This window comes from Rana temporaria, chromosome 3, assembly GCF_905171775.1.
Source record: "Rana temporaria chromosome 3, aRanTem1.1, whole genome shotgun sequence".
Classification (NCBI taxonomy): domain Eukaryota; kingdom Metazoa; phylum Chordata; class Amphibia; order Anura; family Ranidae; genus Rana; species Rana temporaria.
In genome coordinates, this window is record NC_053491.1 from 480,543,375 (window position 1) to 480,561,578 (window position 18,204).

Sequence of the window (18,204 nt, forward strand, 5' to 3'; positions counted from 1 at the left end):
ACTTTATTTTAAAGTTATTCCGGAGTGCGGCTGTCCATTTTCCTTCCTTTAGTCTACTATTCCAATGTTATGTATGGGCGTCGTTCCCGCGTCGAAATTTGAAAATTTTACGTCGTTTGTGTAAGTCGCCCGTGAATGGGGCTGGACGTAATTTACGTTTACGTCGAAACCAATATGTCCTTGCGGCGTACTTTGGAGCCATGCACCCTGGGATATGTCCACGGACGGCGCATGCGTCGTTCGTTAAAAACGTCAATCACGTCGGGTCACGAGTCATTAACATAAAACACGCCCCCCTGTTCCTCATTTGAATTAGGCGCGCTGACGCCGGCCCATTTACGCTACGCCGCCGTAACTTAGGAGGCAAGTGCTTTGTGAATACAGCACTTGCCTCTCTGACTTATGGCGGCATAGCGTATATGCGATACGCTACGTCGCCTCAATGTTAAGCCAGTCTTTCTGAATCTGGCTATATGTGTGTGTGGAATCGCGGCCTACCAAGGGGCACACAGCCTGCAACTCCAGCCCAGAGGAACAGATTGTTCATGCAGCTCCACCCCAGAGGAACAGACTGCCCATGCTAAAGAAGGACACCCTACGACAGTGAATGCCACTGTGATACACCTGCATCTAAGATCGATCGATCACTCAGGAAAGGACCGCTGACTGTGTACAGGATTTGGTGAGGGGGCTTTGCCCAGGAACCTTTAATGCTTTTCATAGAATAACACATCGAAATATTGTCCACAGAGCTCCTACATTGCCGGTGAAGATAATAAATCGCAAAGCATTGCCTCCAGGACATTACTGCGGTTGCTCTTAAAGGGGACACACCACGGGTATTGATATCATTTCACTGGGTGTGTACTAGAGGTATCGTAGGCCGGCCTGGGGTTCCCCTTTAGCCACAGCATCCCACACACACCAAAAGTTATTGGGGAGTCTATTTAATCTGTACATATTGTTACCTATTGCTTTCATTGGTTGCATAGTGTTCCTGACTGTTTTCTTTAAACTGTTTCAACCAAGTCCTGGGTACTTACACAGGTCCTGGCTTTCTAATGTTAACCTTAATTTTATTTTTCTTCAAGTAAACTACAAGAAGAACTGTGTTGTGTATTCCTTCTGAGCTATTCCGTTAATCACATTGCTAGGTGTGCCAGAGGGGCTGGGGTTGAAAGGCAGAGTAACGGACTGAACAAAAGCAACTCCCTCTTGGGTTTGCTACACTTGTTTCTGGTGAACCTTGAACTCATTGCTCCTCCCATTAACTTCCTATTTAGGCCACATCTCTGCACTGTTTTCCAGATTATTGTGTTCCCTCCAACTGATATCTTGCTCCTTTGCGTACCTGCAGCTGTCCTTGTCTCCACTACCACTCATTACCAAACTTTGGCTTGTCCCTTGACTACACTTCTGCTTGATCCCAACCTGCAACCACTTGTTACTGACCTTTGGCTCATTTACTAACTTTGGGCCAGATTCACAAACGAGATACGACGGCGTATCTACTGATACGCCGTCGTATCCCTGTTTCTAACTATGCGACTGATTCATAAAATCAGTTACGCATAGCTAGCCCTAAGATCCTACAGGTGTAATTGAATTACACTGTCGGATCTTCAGGATGCAATTCTAGGCCGGCCGCTAGGTGGCGAGGCCATTGCGGCCGGCGTAGAATATGCAAATGAAGACTTACGTGATCCCCGAACGTCCCGTCGATCTAAATCTACATCGTTTCCATCGAGTTACGCCGCGTAAAACTAGGGCTGAGCCCTAGTTGTCTTAAGCCATGGTAAGTATGGCCGTCGTTCCCGCATCGAAATTTAAACATCAACGTCATTTGCGTAAGACGTCCGTGAATGGCGCTGGACGCCATTTACGTTAACGTCTAAGCAAATGACATCGGTGCGACGTCAGTTAGCGCAATGCACGTCGGGTAATTTACCCGACGGAGCATGCGCAGTATGTCCGGCGCGGGAGCGCGCCTAATTTAAATGGGACTCGCCCCATTTGATTGGGCCCGCCTTGCGCCGGACGGATTTAAGTTACACCGCTGCAAATTTCCAGGTAAGTGCTTTGTGGATCGGGCACTTAAGCAGAAAATTTGCGGCGGTGTAACTTAAATCGGAAAAGTTAAGTTGCGCCCGGGCTACGTGAATCTGGACCTTTGCTTCTGCTTGATGCCAACCTGCTATGTCTGCTACTGGACTCCGGCTTGCTTACCTCTACCTCTTGGTGGTGCGATCCTGAGGACCATGACCTGGTGCTAACATGCATCAAAACCCATCTCCACCATCAGGAGCTCTGGTAATATACCAGTTAGTGCTTAGACCCCGCACCTCAGGTGAGCCCGCGTCGTCCACCAGGGTGACCTGCTTGTGTACTTATCTAGCTGGTCTGTAGAAACCTCTCTTACTGCTATAGCTACTGGTCTCTGAGCCTGACCCCTGCCCGTAACATCAACCATTTTGCATTGAGAGAAGAATTAGCACGTGAAGCGAGTTTGGCCCCATCCTACCTCTTCTTAGGCTCCTCTTCTTTCTGTCTCCACTCCACCCGGCTCTTCCTGTACAGCAGATTCATTTCTCCAGCCTTTTCTTTCCCAAGATGTGTCACAGTGTCAGGGGAGCTTGGGGTCATCTTCCGGAGTCTGACCTCTAGACCCCCCAGATGACGGAGACTGTGGGACAAAAAAAAAAAAACATGGTGCAATCTGAAAAAAATGGTGCTCTCAGAACTTGACTGGCAGAAACAAAGTAGTTGAAGCTAGATGATTTGTCTGGTTATATTTTACCTTCTCTGCCCCCCACCCCTCAAGTTTATAAATAAGACACTGGGTATCTTTATTTCTCTATGCAATGCAGTGCAGGGCCGATCCTAGGCAGGGTGCACAGGGTGCTTTGCACCCAGGCGCCTGCAGAGGTGGGGGCGCCAAAGTGGCAGAGTTCTCCCCTCCCTCCTTCTCTCCTTGTTTGTGTCCGTCCAGAACTGGTGTTCTGAGCATAGGTGTGTGTCCGTCTCTGACCATCTCCTGTACTATGTCTGCAGTCTCTGACCATCTCCTGTACTGTGTCTGCAGTCTCTGACCATCTCCTGTACTGTGTCTGCAGTCTCTGACCATCTCCTGTATTCTGTATGCAGTCTCTGACCATCTCCTGTACTATGTCTGCAGTCTCTGACCATCTCCTGTATTATGTCTGCAGTCTCTGACCATCTCCTGTATTCTGTATGCAGTCTCTGACCATCTCCTGTACTATGTCTGCAGTCTCTGACCTTCTCATGTATCATGTCTGTAGTATGTCTGGGGGTCTTTCTAACAGACTCTCTAACAGAAGCCCTCTCTGTGTCCATCAGAGAGGCCCCCCCCTCCAGGTCCCAATAAAGTTCTCTGCTTCTCTTCCTGTATTGTGTTGATTGTTAAGAGATCATGTAAGGATCCCGGGGTAATGAAGACTTTGTGGGGGAGCATCTCTGTGGTTAAGTCATTGCCATAGAAACATTTGAAAAGGGGAGGAGTTAGTAAAAATGACCACGCCAATGTGGGGGCGCCAGAAATATTCCTGCACCCAGGCTGCTCTCTGCAGTACCATGATCTCCCCTAGCAGTCCTCAGTCTTCCAGGTTAAATGATGCCCAGGATCATTTAACCTGGAAGACTGAGGATATACTGTGAGTGTAGGGCAGTATAGTCCCGCCCCTGAGGAAGCACCTTCATTCACATTATAATGCACAGAGCTGTGCTATGTGGTAGAGCTGAAAAGATTGCATGCTTGGATGAACAGAAGGACCCTTTGACAGCCCCCCTTGTATTTTTATTTCCCAATGTAATGCTGATTTCCTGAAGTTTTACCCCCTTGAAAACACTGCATGTGCGGGGAAATACCTGCTGGTCTGCCAGAAATCCAGCGAGCCTCCTGTTGGAGTTGACAACACAGAGCTGAAATTCCAACTACTGTTGTCAGACCCACTTATCCTTCTTGGTCCCCCTCCACATACATATGTTGAGGTCTTTCCCAGCAAAGCAATGCTGCTGCTTTGACTACCAAAAACCTGTCCAGACAACCAGAGGCGTTGCTAGGGGGGTGCGGGGGGTGCGGTCCGCACCAGGTGACACCCGCTAGAGGGGTGACACCATCCCTTTTATTTATTTTTTTGTTTATTTTTTAAGCTGACATGCCCAGCCTGCCCTGTGCAATCCCAGCCTGCTCTGTACCACCCCAGCCTGCTCTGTGCCACCCCAGCCTGCCCTGTACCACCCCAGCCTGCTCTGTGCCACCCCAGCCTACCCTGTACCACCCCAGCCTGCCCTGTACCACCCCAAACAGCACTATACCACCCCAAACAGCACTATACCACCCCAGCCTGCCCTGTACCACCCCAGCCTGCCCTGTACCACCCCAAACTTTCCCATGCCACCCCAACTTGCCCTGTGCCACCCTAACTTGCCCTGTGCCACCCCAATCTGCCCTATGCCACCATAACTTGCCCTATACCCCCCCAACCTGCCCAATGCCACCCTAACTTGCCCTGTACCACCCCAATCTTTCCTATGCCATCCCAACTTGCCCTATGCCACCCTAACTTGCACTATACCACCCCAACCTGCCCTGTACCACCCTAAATTGCCCTATACCACCCCAAACTACCCTATATCACTCCAACATGCCCTATACCACCTTAACCTGTCCTATACCACCCCACTACACCAACCTGCCACTATACCACTCTATACTACCCTAACCTGCCACTATACTATCATTTACAGGGGCTGGTTTGGGGTGCGCCCCGTGCCCGTGCGCTGCCTGCTTGGTGCTGGGCAGCCTAGACAGAGGGGGGGTGACACCATGTTTTACCGCACCGGGTGACACCAACCCTAGTGACGCCACTGCAGACAACGTGTGTACGGAAAGGGCTCCTGGGAGATGTAGTTCTGGGGGTGTGCCTATGTCAATAGAAATTGGGGCACTTCCTGCTACATGGTCTTCCATCCCAGGCTTCTGCCCTGTAAGGATGACAGTGTAACACCTGTTTATCCTAGGAATTAGGGCCTAAGAGCAGTAGTGTATTTAGGCTTTGTGCTGCCCTAGGCCTGACTAAAACTCACAACCCCCTAATTTAAATATGACCCACCCCTTTCTGACAAGGCCACACTCCTTGCTGTTTAAGACCCACCCCGGAAATTTCGAGTGGGGAGTTCTGAGGGCCTGGCGGGGGGGCAATGAATTCCCTTAATTTGCATAGATTTCCTCTCACTTCCTGTTTGGCTATGGGGCAGGAAGTGAAGAGAAATCTCTGCAATGGGACAGGGATGGTAAAAAATAAACTGACCGGGGCTATAACCCTCCCTTACTCTATCCAAAATGAAAAAAAAAGCATTGCCTATCAGGGCCGATCCTAGGGTCACAGACGCCTGGGTGCAGAAATATTTCTGGTGCCCCCACATGGGCGTGGTCATCTTAATAACTCCTCCCCTTTACAAATGTTTCTATGGCTATGACTCAAACACAGAGATGCTCCCCTAAGAAGTCTTCATTAGTGTCCCCCATCAGAGCCCCCCCCAGCAGGTGTCCCTCATCAGAGCCTCCCCAGCAGGTGTCCCTCATCAGAGCCCCCCCCCCAGCAGGTGTCCCTCATCAGAGCCCCCCCAGCAGGTGTCCCTCATCAGAGCCCCCCCCCCAGCAGGTGTCCCTCATCAGAGCCCCCCCCCCAGCAGGTGTCCCTCATCAGAGCCCCCCCCCCAGCAGGTGTCCCTCATCAGAGCCCCCCCCCCAGCAGGTGTCCCTCATCAGAGCCCCCCCAGCAGGTGTCCCTCATCAGAGCCCCCCCAGCAGGTGTCCCTCATCAGAGCCCCCCCCCCCAGCAGGTGTCCCTCATCAGAGCCCCCCCCCCAGCAGGTGTCCCTCATCAGAGCCCCCCCCCAGCAGGTGTCCCTCATCAGAGCCCCCCCCCAGCAGGTGTCCCTCATCAGAGCCCCCCCCCAGCAGGTGTCCCTCATCAGAGCCCCCCCCAGCAGGTGTCCCTCATCAGAGCCCCCCCCAGAAGGTGTCCCTCATCAGAGCCCCCCCCAGCAGGTGTCCCCCATCAGAGCCCCCCACAGCAGATGTCCCCCATCAGAGCCCCCCCCAGCAGGTGTCCCCCACAGCAGGTGTCCCCCATCAGAGCCCCCCACAGCAGATGTCCCCATAGATCAGTACTTGTCCAAAAGATCCCCGTAGCTTGGGAGCGCTGGGAGCATAAGCACATTAAAGGGGGCGGGGCATACGTGGCATCTTTGGTTACTTGGAGGGTGGCACTCGGAGAGCATTTCTGGGAGTGCACGGGATGATTGGCAGTAGCTCCGGCCAACCCAGAAGCCTCTCATCACACCGCCTATGGGAGAACAGCCGACACACACAGAGGGGGCAGGGCAGACAGGAGACTGCACCATGCGCACCGGACAGAATTAATTAATGGAGTCCAGTACCAGAACGTGTTTTCCGGTACTAGGCTCCGCTGTGGTACCCAGCCCGGATTCCGGGGGCAGCGGGAGGTATGCGCTCTTGTCAGTTGCCAGCGGAGAGAGCAAGCGGGATGGGGAACCGCAGCACCTGCTAAATGCGCTCCGCCTCTGGACACAGACAAGGAGGAGGGAGGGGAGCACTTTGGAGCTTTGCGGAGCACCCCGTGCACCCTGTCTAGGATCAGCCCTGTTGCCTATAGTTCTAGATTTCTGATAATTTTATGGAGAGGACCAAGAAGATATAACCATGCCAATGGTGCAGCAGAAAACATATAGCACAGTGAGGAAGGTTTGTGGCCCAGGATGATTGGACGGACAAAATTAGAAGCAGCGCCCCCCACAGTTGTGGAATGCCGGCCGCCTGCATACCGGAAGCTAGACTAATTCGGATCTCAGCCCAGTCCGACCCATAAGACTGGCGCTAGTCTAACAGTGCATCGCAAGCCGGCGGGGAATCTTTCCGTGCTGCCCCAGGCCTTGTTGGCCTAGGCCAGGATACAGCGTTGCCTAAGAGTCTGGAGAGCTGCAAGGATCCTCCCTCCCCGGAGGGACCCTCTAAATAGACTGGCTGCCAAGGAGTGCCGATTTGGACCTGCGGTTGTCCCTCACATGGAGGTGGTGAGTGACAGAGCTGGACAGGACCCAGGAAACATTCCGCGTCCCCCTGCCTTAAATTCTAAGACTGAGAAACCACTAGAACCTCTAAATGACCAGTAAAATCTAAGGGGGGGGGGGGGGGACTCTGAAGGTGAACTATGATATAAGGAGGGCTCTGATGTGAGGGGAAACTTTGATGGTAACACTGATGTAAGGGCGGACTACTGATGGTATATTTGATGCAGGGGGGGCTCTGATGAGTACTCTGATGTAAGGCAGGCCTCTGGTTGGGTCTGATGTAAGGGGGGACTCTTAAGGTGAACTCTGTTGCAAGAGCAGCTCTGAAGGGGACTGTATTTTAAGGGGGACTCTGATGGAGACCCAGATGTAAAGGAGGACTCTAATGTAGGTGGGTCTCTGAAGGGGACCTTGTAGTAAGGGTGATCTTATGGGTACTCTGTCTTTGATGTAAGGGGGGGAATGATGGGTAACCCGATGTAAGTATGGGGGGGTCACTGTTAGGGAATATGATGTAAGGGCAACCCTGATGTAAGGAAGGCTTTGATGAGACCCTGATGAAGGGGGGACTTCTAAGGTGTACTCTGATGTAAGGGGGCTCTGATGGGTAACCCGATGTAAGGGGGGCTCTGATGGGTAACCCGATGTAAGGGGGGCTCTGATGGGTAACCTGATGTAAGGGGGGGCTCTGATGGGTAACCCGATGTAAGGGGGGCTCTGATGGGTAACCTGATGTAAGGGGGGGCTCTGATGGGTAACCTGATGTAAGGGGGGGCTCTGATGGGTAACCCGATGTAAGGGGGGCTCTGATGGGTAACCCGATGTAAGGGGGGCTCTGATGGGTAAGCCGATGTAAGGGGGGCTCTGATGGGTAACCCGATGTAAGGGGGCTCTGGTGGGTAACCCGATGTAAGGGGGGCTCTGGTGGGTAACCCGATGTAAGGGGGGCTCTGGTGGGTAACCCGATGTAAGGGGGGCTCTGGTGGGTAACCCGATGTAAGGGGGGCTCTGGTGGGTAACCCGATGTAAGGGGGGCTCTGATGGGTAACCCGATGTAAGGGGGGCTCTGATGGGTAACCCGATGTAAGGGGGGCTCTGATGGGTAACCCGATGTAAGGGGGGCTCTGATGGGTAACCCGATGTAAGGGGGGCTCTGATGGGTAACCCGATGTAAGGGGGGCTCTGATGGGTAACCCAATGTAAGAGAGGCTCTGATGGGTAAGCTGATGTAAGGGGGGCTCTGATAGGACCCTGATGTAAGGGGGGCTCTCATGGGAGCCTGATGTGAGGGGGCTCTGATGGGAACCCTGATGTAAGGGGGATCTAATGGGAAACTGAGGTAAGGGGGCTCTGATGGGTAACCTGATGTAAGGGGGCTCTGATAAGACCCTGATTTAAGTGGGGCTCTGATGGGACCCTGATGTAAGGGGAGCTCTGATGGGTAACCTGGTGTAAGAGGGCTCTGATAGGGGAGCCTGATGTAAGGAGGCCTTTGATGGGACACTGATGTAAGGGGGCTCTCATGGGAGCCTGGTGTAAGGGGGCTCTCATGGGTAACCTGATGTAAGGGGGCTCTCATGGGTAACCTGATGTAAGGGGGCTCTGATAGGGGAGCATGATGTAAGGGGGTCTTTGATGGGACCCTGATGTAAGGGGGGCTCTGATAGGGGAGCCTGATGTATGGAGGCCCTGGATGGGACGCTGATGTAAGGGGGACTCTGATGGGGAACCAGATGCAAGGGGAAATTTGATGAGGACTCTGATGTAAGACGGGCTCCGATGGAAACTCTGATGTAGGGAGGCTCTGATAGGTAACCTGATGTAAGGGGAGCTCCGATAGGACCCTGATGTAAGGAGGACTGTAATGGTGACTTTGATGTAAAACATCCAAGTAAAAAATGCATTCGTCTATTTATTATGCATTCTTTTTTTTCAGCCTTACATAGAAACCAATCAGCTTCCAGGTTGTTGTTTTTTTGTCAAAGCCTTTTTGAACAAGCCGACCTTAGAAGCTGATTGGCTACAACGTAGAGCTGCACCAGATTTTGCACTCTTCAGTTTTAGTAAATCAACCCCTATGTGTCAAGTGATTGGGCCTGGGACATTCACAATGGAGTTAGAGGTGAGCCGAAGGTCAAAATGTAGCTCAACATATTGAAAATGCTTCACCCTTGCCTTACTCGAATTTTTTCTTTTTTGGCTACAATAGTTCTTATCGCTCTTTTCCTTTGGTTGATGTAAAGTGTATCAAGGTATCCATACATTAAACATTTCAATAGACCCACCTTTTGGAGTCTCAGTCTGGCATCTTCATCCCACAGCCATATCCCCTGATACCGCATTGGTCTAACGTAGAATCAACCAACCACCCCGGCTGTAGCTAGAAGGTCACCAACCACATCCTCTTCCATTCACGTAGACCCTTTGCCAACCCTCCAAGAGCGACGGACCAAATCAGACCATAGGTCTTTTGCATGAATGGAGTTTTAGTCCACAGGCCTAGGACCTGACCTTCAAAGTCCCATCTGGGGGTAATTCGTTTTTCTTCTCAGACCTAGGACCCGTTTCTATATTGGACAACTATCCAAAGAATTCATGAGAATCTAAGGATACACGGTGAGTTTTGGTTTTCGTAGTCCAGTTTTCTTCCTTAGGCCAACGTAGGTTTGCTATTGGTAAGTTATAGTCATCTGAAACCCATGGTTCCCTGGAATCCTTTGGGGTCTTTTTTTTTTAGAAAAAGAAGAATATAGTGAGGGAACTTTATGGTGTTCATGGAAAATAGTCCTTTTAGGTATGCGAAGGAGAAGACATTTCCACAAAGGCAGTTTGTTTAACCAGAAACCAACAGTGGCTTCTAGGAAGCCAACCGAACAATTGATCCCACCATTTTTTTCCAGGGACGGAATGAGATCACATCTTGGACATGGTGGTCATTGTTCTCCACGAATACTCTCCCATATTGTTTCATAGAAGAGGGAAGATCTTATGTCATAATGCTGGGGCATGTGGTATTTAGGTCCAAAGCCGAAAACCATAAGGAGGAGCTGGTGAACACCGAATGGAAAGCTCATATAAACCATTTCATTGGGAAGAAGGGCCCGTCATCGCTTTGTAGACCATAACACACCTCTTGGTACCCCATTTCAATATCTTCACCCAATGATGGCAACATGTTGATTTGCTGGTCTCGGTTACATCGGAGTGAGATTCTGACACATAGAGGATGGAAGACGTCTAGAATGAAACATAATAATATTTGTCAAATATTTTAGGTGTGTAAAGCCAAACCCTTTTTTTTTTTTTTTTAGGTTTGGGTGAATAGATAATAGTTTAACCCCTTCCATACAGGGCACTTACGCACCTTCCCGCCCAAGCCAATTTTCAGCTTTCAGCACTGTCGCACTTTGAATAGCAATTGCGCGGTCATGCTACACTGTACCCAAACAAAATTGGCGTCCTTTTTTCCCCACAAATAGAGCTTTCTTTTGGTGGTATTTGATCACCTCTGTGATTTTTTTTTTGCGCAACAACTAAAAAAAGACTGAACATTTTGAAAAAAAAATACGTTTTTATTTTTTTCTGTTAATTTATTTTGTAAATAAGTAAGTTTTCTCTTTCAATTACGGGCACTGATATGGCGGCACTTATGGGCACCGATGAGATGGCACTGATGGACATCGATGAGGTAGTACTGACGGGCACAGATGAGGTGGCACTGATTGGCGGCGCTGGTATGCGGCACTGATGGGCACTCATGGGTGACACTGGGCACTCATGGGCGGCACAGATGGGCACTCATAGGCGGCACAGATGGGCACTCATAGGCGGCACAGATGGGTGGCACTGATGGATACTTATGGGTGGCACAGATGGGCACTGATAGGTGGGCACTGGGCATGGATGGGCACTGTGGGGTGGCACTGATGGACACTGTGGGGTGGCACTGATGGACACTGTGGGGTGGCACTGATGGACACTGTGGGGCGGCACTGATTTACCAATTTTGCCAGTCAGTGCCCATTTGTGGGCACTGATTGGCATCTTTTTTATTTTTTAATGTATATTTTTTTTTTCAGACTTTTTTTTTTGCCCCCTTTTTTGGTTGTTTGCCCTTCCCTGGTGGTCCAGTGTGGCGATCCGAGGGGGGGCTGCGCTGATAAACTCTCCTGACGCGAGTGAGGAAGAGCCATCAACGGCTCTTCCTGTTTACATCGTGATCAGCCGTGATTGGACACGGCTGATCACGTGGTAAAGAGCCTCCGCCGGAGGCTCTTTACCGAGATCGGAGATGCAGGGTGTCAGACTGACACCCCGCATCACCGATCGCCGCGCGCCCCCACGGGCGCGCGCGGCATGAAATCCTGCAGGACGTCCATGGACGTCCTGTCAGGATTTCAGAACCACTTCCCGGACGTAAATCGGCTATAGGCCGGGCGGGAAGTGGTTAAAGGGGTTGTAAGGGTTATTTTTTTTTTTAAATAACAAACATGTCATACTTACCTCCACTGTGCAGTTCGTTTTGCACAGAGTGGCCCCCGATCCTCGTCTTCTGGTGTCCCTCATCGGCTGCCTCGGCTCCTCCCCGCATCAGCTAACCCCTTGTTATGGGAAGCTCTCTCCCGAGGGGGTCAGCTTGCGGGTGCACTCCCGTGATATAGTCGGCGGCCATAGACGACTGTATCACCCAGCCCCGCCCCCCGGCATGCTGCATCGCGTCATTGATTTGATTGACAGCAGCGGGAGTCAATGGCTGGGCTGCTATCAATCATCCAATGAATGAGCCGAGAAGCCAGCGCGTTCACGACCCGGGACATTCGAAGGCTCAGGTAAGTAAACAGGGGTGCTGGGGGGGGGGGGGGGGGGCGCTAATCATCTGATGTTTTTTCACCTTAATGCATAGAATGCATTAAGGTGAAAAAACATGTACCTTTACAACCCCCTTAATTCAGAAGATTTAGTAGATAGATATAGTAGACAAGGAGGACAGGAGACGGGGCAGATAAAGAGGAGTATTAGTAGTCAGTGAGAAGCACGAGGGGCAGATGACGGTGAGTAATAGAGGGTAGTGAGGAGAGGAGTGGGGTAGATAAACAGGAGCAATAGTAGTCAGCAAGAAGAGAGCTGAGATAGATATAGAGGGGCAATAGTAGTCGGTAAGGAGAAGGGTGGGATAGATAACAAGGGGCAATAGAAGTAAGAAGAGGGATGGGATGAATACAGAGGAGCAATAGTAGTGAGTAAGAAGAGGAGTGGGATAGATACATAGGGGCAATGGTAGTCAGTAAAAGGAGGGTGGGATAGATACATAGGGGCAATAGTAGTCAGCAAGAAGAGGGCCGAGATACAGAGGGGCAATAGTAGTCGGTAAGAAGAAGGGTGGGATAGATAACAAGGGGCAATAGAAGTAAGAAGAGGGATGGGATAGATACAGAGGAGCAATAGTAGTGAGTAAGAAGAGGAGTGGGATAGATACATAGGGGCAATAGAAGTCAGTAAGAAAAGGGGGTGGGATAGATACATAGGGGCAATAGTAGTCAGTAAAAGGAGGGTGGGATAGATAAAGAAGAGCAAAAGTAACCAGTAAGAAGAGGGGTGGGATAAAGAGGGGTAATAGTAGTCAGTAAAAAGGAGTAATGGGATAAAGAGGGGTATAATGTAGTCAGTAAAAAGAGTGATGGCATAGATAAAGTGGGGCAATTATAATCAGTAGGAAAAGGAGTGGGATAAAGAGGGGCAATATAAGTTAGTAAGCAGAGGGCTGGGAAAGATGAAGAGGAGTAATAGTAGTCAGTAAGAAGAGGGGTGGGATAGATAACATAGGGTAATGGTTGTCAGTAGGAAGAGGAGTAGGATATAAATATAGGAGTAATAGTAGTCAGCTAGAAGAGGGGGTGGGATAGCTAATAATGGGCAATTGTAGTTAGTAAGAAAATGGATGGGATAGATAAAGAGGGGCAATAGTAGTCAGTAAGAAGAGGAGTGGGATAAAGAGGAGCAAAAGTGGTCCGTAAAAAGAGGGTGGGATAGATACAGTGGGGCAATAGAAGTCATTAATGAGAGGCGGTGGGATAGCTAACGAGGGGCAATAGTATGTATCAAGAAGAGGGGTGGGATTGATACAGAGGAGCAATAATAGTCAGTAAGAAGAGGGGTGGGATAGATACAGAGGGGCAATAGTAGTCAGCAAGAGGAGGGTGGGATAGAAAAAGAGGGGCAATAGTAGTCAGTAAGAAGAGGGGGTGGAATAGCTAAGAATAGCTAATGAGGGGCAATAGTATTTAGTAAGAAGAGGGGTGGGATAGATACAGAGGGGCAATAGTTGTCAGCAAGAGAAGGGTGGGATAGAAAAAGAGGGGCAATAGTGGTCAGTAGGAAGAGGGTGCGAAAAGATAAAGAGGGACAATAGTGGTCAGTGAGCAGAGGAGTGGGATAGATACAGAGGGACAATAGTGGTCAGTGAGAGGACGGTGGGATAGATACAGAGAGGCAATAGTAGTCAGTAAGAAGAGGGTGGTATGGATACAGAGGGGCAATAGTGGTCAGTGAGAAGACGGTGGGATATATACAGAGGGGCAATAGTGGTCAGTGAGAGGACAGTGGGATAGATACAGAGGGGCAATATTGGTCAGTGAGTGAAAAGAGGAGTGGGATAGATACAGAGGGGCAATAGTGGTCAGTGAGAGGACGGTGGGATATATACAGAGGGGCAATAGTGGTCAGTGAGAGGACAGTGGGATAGATACAGAGGGGCAATATTGGTCAGTGAGTGAAAAGAGGAGTGGGATAGATACAGAGGGGCAATAGTGGTCAGTGGGTGAGAAGAGGAGTGGGATAGATACAGAGGGACAATAGTGGTCAGTGAGTGAGAAGAGGCGTGGGATAGATAAAGAGGGGCAATAGTGGTCAGAAGGAAGAAGGGTGGGATAGATACAGAGGGGCAATAGTGGTCAGTAGGAGGAAGAGTGTGATAGATAAAGAGAGGCAATAGTAGTCAGTAAGAAGAGGTTTGTATGGATACAGAGGGGCAATAGTGGTCAGTGAGTGAGAAGAGGAGTGGGATAGAGAACGAGGGGCAATAGTGGTCAGTGGGAAGAGGTTGGGATAGATACAGAATGGGCTAGAAAAAAAAGAGGAGTAATAAGAGACAGTAAAGAGACAGTTAGGACAAATAAAATGGAGTAATATTAGACAGCAGAGAGGGGTTAGATAAGGAGTAATATTAGGGGGCAGGAGAACGAGGTGGCAAGAGGAGTACTGGTAAACAGTAATGAAATGAATTGGGTAGATAAAAAGGGGTAAGATGAAAGTTGTGGGGGGTAAAGTGTAGTAATCGGGGGCAAATGAAGAAAAAAAAAAAAGGGAGAGTAAGGAGAAAGGTAGGAAGGATAAAGAGAGTTAATAGTAGTCAGTAAGAACAGAGGTGGGGCAATAGAGATAAGATAAGAAAAGAGGTGGGGCAGATAAACAAAATGAACCCGGGTAGATATGAGTGGCAGGCACAGGGTGGGGTAGAAAAGGGGCATTATGAACAACAGGAGACAGACAGAGAGAAACAAAGATAAAGCATCAAGGTGGAGCATTATGGAGTGGAGGCAGAAGACAGAGGGGTGAAATAGGAAGATAGGTAGGGTAGATATAGGGGTAATAGGGGGCAGTAAGGATGAGGGCGGGTTAGATATAGAGCAGTACATGAGTAAGTATGGAGACAGGTTATTTTTTTAAAGCCTGTGGTGTGTGAACACACTCCAAAAACTCCACCCGGTGCCAAAACAAGTGCACACACATAGAGAGTGATACACAAAAAGTGCATTGGGTGTAAACATAGTCCTCCAAAGGAGAAGGACCATGACCCCGATCCATCGGGGCTTTAGGCTCCAGACAGGGACTGAGGTACTTACACTTGGTCCATCTGGCCGAAACCAGACGGACCCCATTCTTCAGAAGGTCTGCCGACACAGACCCACCCAAGTACTAGGTGTGGCTCCCCCCCCTGAAGTGAGACCCCATGAGAGAGGGTGAACTAAGCCAGAAGGCCATGTCCACCTCCTCCCAAGACGTTCAGGGCAGGCCCGAGGACCTACACCCTACCAGTCACACGTGCAAAACCGTGTACAATAAAAAAAAATTACAAAAAAGTGACAAAACAGGCAATAAATTAATAAAGTGGGGGAAGGAAGTGGCAAGAGGAAGTGAAAGTGCCCTTCTGCAATACAATGGCCGGCCCTTTGGGCAGAAATAAAAAAATCCTAAAAGGCTCGGCCCAAACGGCAGGTGTGAAAAGTGTGTGGTAGTGCAGTGACCTTGGTGTCATAAATCAATGTGACCCTCACTCACAGTGAAGTTACAGCACCCCTGGACTGCCACTCCAGAGGCACATACACTATGGGCTTCTTTCGGATGTGGCCTTCAGCCATAACAGTGCAGCCGCCATCCCTGCCAGATAGTGAGTCCTGCTTTTCTTGGGGAGAACCGCATCCAGATTCGGCTCCCACCAATACTAGCCTTCCAGGCCCCCATCATACCGGTGGATTTGCACGGCAACACCATGACCCACCTAATGGTCAAAGAGACAGCGCCTCCACCAGAACACTGACAGGAACAGCGACCACGCCAATCCTAGCCAAAAGGCCAGGAAGACCCAGCCTTTCGGCCAGACCAGCGCAGCACCCATCCTCACCAGGGGTTCCCCTTTCCAGCTTTCCCAGATGGACTTACTCCTGCCCTCCAAGTTCATTAGGGCACCTTGGTTTCGGCCCACCAGTCCTAACAATCTGGTCAAAGAGACAGCTCCTCCACCGGAACACTGACAGGAACAGCGACCACACCAATCCTAGCCAAAAGGCCAGGAAGACCCAGCCTTTCGGCCAGACCAGCGCAGCACCCATCCTCACCAGGGGTTCCCCTTTCCAGCTTTCCCAGATGGACTTACTCCTGCCCTCCAAGTTCATTAGGGCACTTTGGTTTCGGCCCACCAGTCCTAACAATCTGGGTTACCATTACACCATTGGATTTGCCTCCCTAATCCACGGGACAGTCAGCACAGCGCCTCCTCTGGCAACTGATAAGAACAGATACTGCACTTGATAGTATAGAGACCGTTTTTTTTCCCATGGCGTGTAAAACACACTCAAAAAACTCCACCCGGTGCCAAAAAAATGTGCACAACATAAAGAGGTGACACAAAAACGTGCAAATGGTGAACACAAGCCCTGTGAAATCAGAGGGCCTCGCCCTGAATCCCCCGGGGAGTTAGGCTCCTGACAGGGAAAAGGATACTTACACTTTGGTCCATCTGGCCGAAACCAGACGGACCCCATTCTCTGGAGGGTCTGCTGAAACAGACCCACCCAAGTACTAGGTGGGGCTCCCCCAATGGGAGACCCCATGAGAGAGAGCAAACTAAGCCAGAATGCCATGGCCACCCCCTCCCAAGACTTTCAGGGAAGGCCCGAGGACCTACACCCAACCAGTCACACAGTGTAAACCGTGTACAAACAAAAAAAATACAAAAACGTGACACACACAGGAATGAATTAAAGAAAGTGGGGGAGGAATAAGTGAATAGGAGAGTGAAAGGTGGCCATTGTGCAATACAATGGCCAGGCCCTCCGGCCTGGAATAAGAAATTCCTCCGGTCCCAGCCAAAACGCTCGGCCCAGGAGGCAGGTGCTAAAAAGAAACGTGGTCTGGTGCAGTGACCGTGGTACCATTAAATCAATGTGACCCTCACTCACAGTGACTCTCTGGTACCCCTGGACTTCCACTCCAGGGGCACATACACCATAGGCTTTCACGTTCCTATCCGACCCCCCCGACAGGATCAGTGCAGCCGCCCGTCCCTGCCGATAGAGAGCCCTTCCAGGTCTTCTCAGGGAGAGCCGTTTATCTTACAGCCTCCCCGGTACTAGCCCTTCTAGGACCCCCTCAATCCGGCAGATTTGCATGGCCTCACCCCGTCTCAAATTACGGGGCTACGCCAGCTCCTCCAACCAGATCGCCGACAGAGACAGCACTTACACCGACACCAGCCAGAAGGCCAGAATAAGACTCGGCAAAAAGACCAGACCAAATGCATCCTCACCAGGAGCACCCTTCCAGACTGCTCAGACTCGATTGTGGCCTACCCCCGACTCGGTCGGAGCATAGTAATCCACAGATCCCTACCGAAAACCGCCCTTCCAGGTGCAATGACGCCATTGGATTTGCATCCACCCTCCCCAATGTAGGAGGTGGTTCAGGTGGGTAACAAGGAGGGAGGTTGGGGTAGATATAGAGGAGTAAAGGTGGGTAACAAGGAGGGAGGTTGGGGTAGATATAGAGGAGTAAAGGTGGGTAACAAGGAGGGAGGTTGGGGTAGATATAGAAGAGTAAAGGTGGGTAACAAGGAGGGAGGTTGGGGTAGATATAGAGGAGTAAAGGTGGGTAACAAGGAGGGAGGTTGGGTAAGATATAGAGGAGTAAAGGTGGGTAACAAGGAGGGAGGTTGGGGAAGATATAGAGGAGTAAAGGTGGGTAACAAGGAGGGAGGTTGGGGAAGATATAGAGGAGTAAAGGTGGGTAACAAGGAGGGAGGTTGGGGTAGATATAGAAGAGTAAAGGTGGGTAACAAGGAGGGAGGTTGGGGAAGATATAGAGGAGTAAAGGTGGGTAACAAGGAGGGAGGTTGGGGAAGATATAGAGGAGTAAAGGTGGGTAACAAGGAGGGAGGTTGGGGTAGACATAGAATAGTAAAGGTGGGTAACAAGGAGGGAGGTTGGGGTAGATATAGAGGAGTAAAGGTGGGTAACAAGGAGGGAGGTTGGGGAAGATATAGAGGAGTAAAGGTGGGTAACAAGGAGGGAGGTTGGGGTAGATATAGAGGAGTAAAGGTGGGTAACAAGGAGGGAGGTTGGGGTAGATATAGAAGAGTAAAGGTGGGTAACAAGGAGGGAGGTTGGGGAAGATATAGAGGAGTAAAGGTGGGTAACAAGGAGGGAGGTTGGGGAAGATATAGAGGAGTAAAGGTGGGTAACAAGGAGGGAGGTTGGGGTAGATATAGAAGAGTAAAGGTGGGTAACAAGGAGGGAGGTTGGGGAAGATATAGAG

The 18,204-nt window shown here is 50.4% G+C and overlaps 1 protein-coding gene across 1 annotated transcript in view; it reads right to left on the reverse strand.

Annotated features, from left to right (window-relative positions):
• Positions 1 to 18,204, reverse strand: part of NYAP1 (neuronal tyrosine phosphorylated phosphoinositide-3-kinase adaptor 1) — a 68,144-nt gene that overhangs the window by 43,206 nt on the left and 6,734 nt on the right. Inside the window, exons 2-3 of the mRNA XM_040346995.1 lie at positions 9,402 to 10,353; positions 2,522 to 2,683 (exon numbers count right to left, since the gene is read on the reverse strand). Coding sequence (XP_040202929.1) covers positions 2,522 to 2,643 — 122 coding nt within the window. The 5' untranslated portion in view covers positions 2,644 to 2,683; positions 9,402 to 10,353. The remainder of the gene's footprint in view (positions 1 to 2,521; positions 2,684 to 9,401; positions 10,354 to 18,204) is intronic.